We start from the raw sequence: 3627 nt of genomic DNA on the forward strand, positions 1-3627 counted from the left end.
CGGCCCCTTTTCAGTAGTATCTTTTAATAAAGATTTGTATGATTTTCAATAAGAGTTTGCAAATATTTCATTGGACTTACTCCTAGTCAACATTTTTTGGTTGGTCTTATAGATGGCACGTTTACTTTTTTCTTGGCTGGTTTGCACAAAAATGCAATTAATTTTATTAATCCCATATGAACATGATGAATTCATTTATGAATTGAAAAAATTTAGCTTTATATTCTTCTAAATTTCTATTGTATATTACCACATACCCTGTGAACAACAGCCATTCGATTTCTTCCTTTCATGTGATTTCTAAATAGGTTGTTTTCCTTAAAACCTTTATTCTTTCCTTTCTTGACACAAATTTTTCTGTTATGATTCTCCTTATGGTAATATTTGTCTGGTATGCTTTTGTTAAACTTTTATTTTGAATAAATATGTGTTATTATTTTTCTTACAAATTAGCAAAGTCAAGTTTTAAAAATCCAGTCTGATATTCTTTGTCTTTTTACTGGAAAATTAAGTGCCTTGACATTAAGTTCTTTTACATATTTGAGTTTACATAAATTATACTATTATTTTTAAAAGTTTTCCAAAATTATTTCTATTTTTATTCTATCTTGTTTCATACTATAATGATTCAATGTTTTCCAAAATATGAGTAAACATGTTTTTCTTGTTCCTCAAGTTATGTTTCTTAAATTTTGTGCATGTTGATTTTAAAGGGTTGCACCATGAAGATGATCATGTAATGAAGGAAATGTTTGACCCTACTCCACTGCAATTGTAGACAATTGTTTCCACATAATCTAATTTTATGATATTTTCTTTTTACTTCATGTATCTTAGACTTTCAACACTAATCATTAAACCTGGACAATACTACACAACAACACTAAAATAGAGCCTAGTTTTCTCCCTAGGGCTACACAGATATGAACCTCACCCCATTCTTCTTCCTCCGCACTCACCTCTTATCCATACCCTGGATTCCACTTCCCCGCTCTGGTCAGGGTACTGGATAGAACATGATACACTCCCAGCATTTTCCTGGACTATCAGGGAAGTCTCCACATCAAACAGGCCACGTCTGTCTGCATTCACCTTTGAGTCTGAGGGCAAATCATGTCCTTGTGGGTCTTTCCACTTCACTGTGGGCTGAGGAAACCAGCCTGAGGACTTGCAGAGTAGCTGGATGCCTCCACCAACATATCCCATGATAGAAACTAGAGGAGCTGTGCCCAACGCTGAAGAGAAAACAGAAAAATCATGAAAGCAAAGATCATATTCCAAAGCCACAGCTCTTCTGAGGCAGGTTCATCAAATTCATAGACGTAACTCCTCACCCCCATGGCCATTTCTGTCTTACATATACATAGATTTAGAACAGTTGTGAGCCCTTCCATTGTGTATGTTTGGTCAACATGCATTTGACAGCTACTATATACATGGATATTCCTAACACTAAATATGATGAAGGAAATAAGACAGAGTCTATTCTAATGAAGAGCTTGCTGACTACAAAGGGAGACAACTATAAACAAATGCACTTCATTGTGAAATGTGCAGATAGGAAGCATAGGCAAGTTAGCACTGAGGAGACAGTGATTGTCATCAGAAGTCATGGCTTCCTAGAGGTGACATTTGCACTCTGTTGTGTCAGATGAATAGACGGTTTTAATGTGAACAAAGAGAAAAAAAGAAGCATGATAGGCAGAGGGCCCAGTACATACCACAGCATGAGGGGTGGACATGTCTTATTATGCTCAAGGACCTATGAGCATTTGGCATGTCAGGACTGTGATGTGCAAGAGGGTATAGGTTTGAGGTCTGGGGGACAGTGGCAGGACATGGATGAGTGCACTGACCTAAAGAGTGTGGACCATTGTTCTGTAGGCACTGGAGAGCTGTTGACTGGCTTCCAGCAGGTAAGAGTGATGAGCAGACATGCATCTTAAAGAACCGCCAAGCAGCAGGATGGAGGAGGAGTCAGTGGGAACATTCAGAAAAAAAGCAGCCAGACAGATGATCACTGAAGTCACTCAGGTGAGAGATAAGAACGTTTGGAAGAGGACACCATGAGAAGGAGTGAGGCAGGTGCAGGGAGATAGATCTCACAGGACTAACAAGAGAATGAGGGAAGGATTCACCTGACCTCCAGACTTGTGACTTGAGAGATAAGGGAGAGTACCCTATATGGGGTAAACTCTTTAGAGGATTTGTTATTGCCATCTCCCCACCCAAACAAAACTTACCCTCCCTGTGCTGTTATCTCCCATTCTCCAGGGACTGGACCCAATAAATAGAGCCAAATAAATGTTTGTTGAGTGAATAAAAGAAGGAACTATGATGTAAGCACTAAGGAAGGAGGTTTCCAATAAGATGGTATGGACTAATCTCTGACTGCTCCTGTCTTTATGTAGAATTACAAACCCTGGAAACCATAGAGGCAAACATAGAACTCTGAATGGTGGAAAGAGGTAGGTGAACTTACTAGGGTCCCAGGACTGGAGGACCAGCACAGAACAGCTGGACATCTTATGGTCATCGCCCCCTTCACTTTGAGACTATTTTTTCTCTTTGTAACTGAGATGGGTCTCCTGAAGGGAACATATAGTTGGGTTTTGTATTCTTAATACATCCCCCTACTCTGTGCCTTTTGATTGGTGAGTTCAGTTTATTTACATTTAGGGTGATTATTGATACATGAGGACTTAACTACAGCCATTTTAACTGTTGTTTTCTGGTTGCTTTTTATCTCCATTGTTTTTTTTTGTGTCTGCTATTTTAGTTTGGTGACTTCCTATGATTCTTTTCTCCATTTCTTCTCTATTTATATTAAGTGCCTCAGCTCTAGGTTTTTATTTTGTGATTACAATTAGGTTTATGTAAAAAAAAATTTATCATACATACAATAGTCCTTTTTCTTCTTGTTGCATCTTATCTTTATTCACCCATGTAGTCTTATGCCTCCTTCCTTTTTATGTTTATATTTCCCATTTTGCTTTTTGTCACAAATTATCCCTTTTTATGCTGTGTATTTATTTCCAAATTGCAGAAGTTACAGTCTTTTTAAAATGCTTATTCACCCTTAACCTTTATGTTATAATTAAATGTTTAACACTCTGTTCTGAAATAGAATTGTAATTTCCTGCTTCCATTTGTCATGTTCCTCAAAGTTTTCTATACTTTTGGCTCTTTGTTTCAGAGTAAACAGCTCCTTTCAACAGTTCCTGTAATGAACATCATTTGGTGGTAAATTTCCTCGGCTTTTGTTTGTCTGGGAAAGCCTTTATTTCTCCTTCATATCTAAAGAATAACTTTCCTGGGTATATTATTTTTGGCTGGTTATTTCTCTCTTTCAAGATTTTGAATATTTGATTCTATTTTCTCTTAGCTTGTAGGGTTTTTTCTGAACAATCCAATGCAAATCTAATGAGATTTCCTTTATAGGTTACCATCTTCTTTTCCATGGCTGCCTTGAGAATTCCTTCTTTGTCATTTCTTTTTGACAGTTTTAATATAATGTGCATTTTAGAAGGCCTTTTGGAGTGAGATAATTAGATGTTGTGTTAGTGTCTTGATTTTTGAGGATCCAGCTCTTTCCACAGGTCTAGGATATTCTCAATGATTATTTCT

At 37.0% G+C, this 3627-nt stretch overlaps 1 protein-coding gene across 1 annotated transcript in view; it reads right to left on the reverse strand.

The window, feature by feature from the left end:
• The window catches only part of LOC109378630 (butyrophilin-like protein 8), a gene marked incomplete at both ends in the record, with an annotated part of 14474 nt that overhangs the window by 8293 nt on the left and 2554 nt on the right, over positions 1 to 3627 (reverse strand). Inside the window, 2 exon segments of the mRNA XM_019634945.1 lie at positions 960 to 1235; positions 2483 to 2495. Of these exon segments, the coding sequence (XP_019490490.1) occupies positions 960 to 1235; positions 2483 to 2495 (289 nt within the window).

The sequence above is a fragment of the Hipposideros armiger genome, unplaced genomic scaffold, assembly GCF_001890085.2.
Source record: "Hipposideros armiger isolate ML-2016 unplaced genomic scaffold, ASM189008v1 scaffold_2297, whole genome shotgun sequence".
Classification (NCBI taxonomy): Eukaryota; Metazoa; Chordata; class Mammalia; order Chiroptera; family Hipposideridae; genus Hipposideros; species Hipposideros armiger.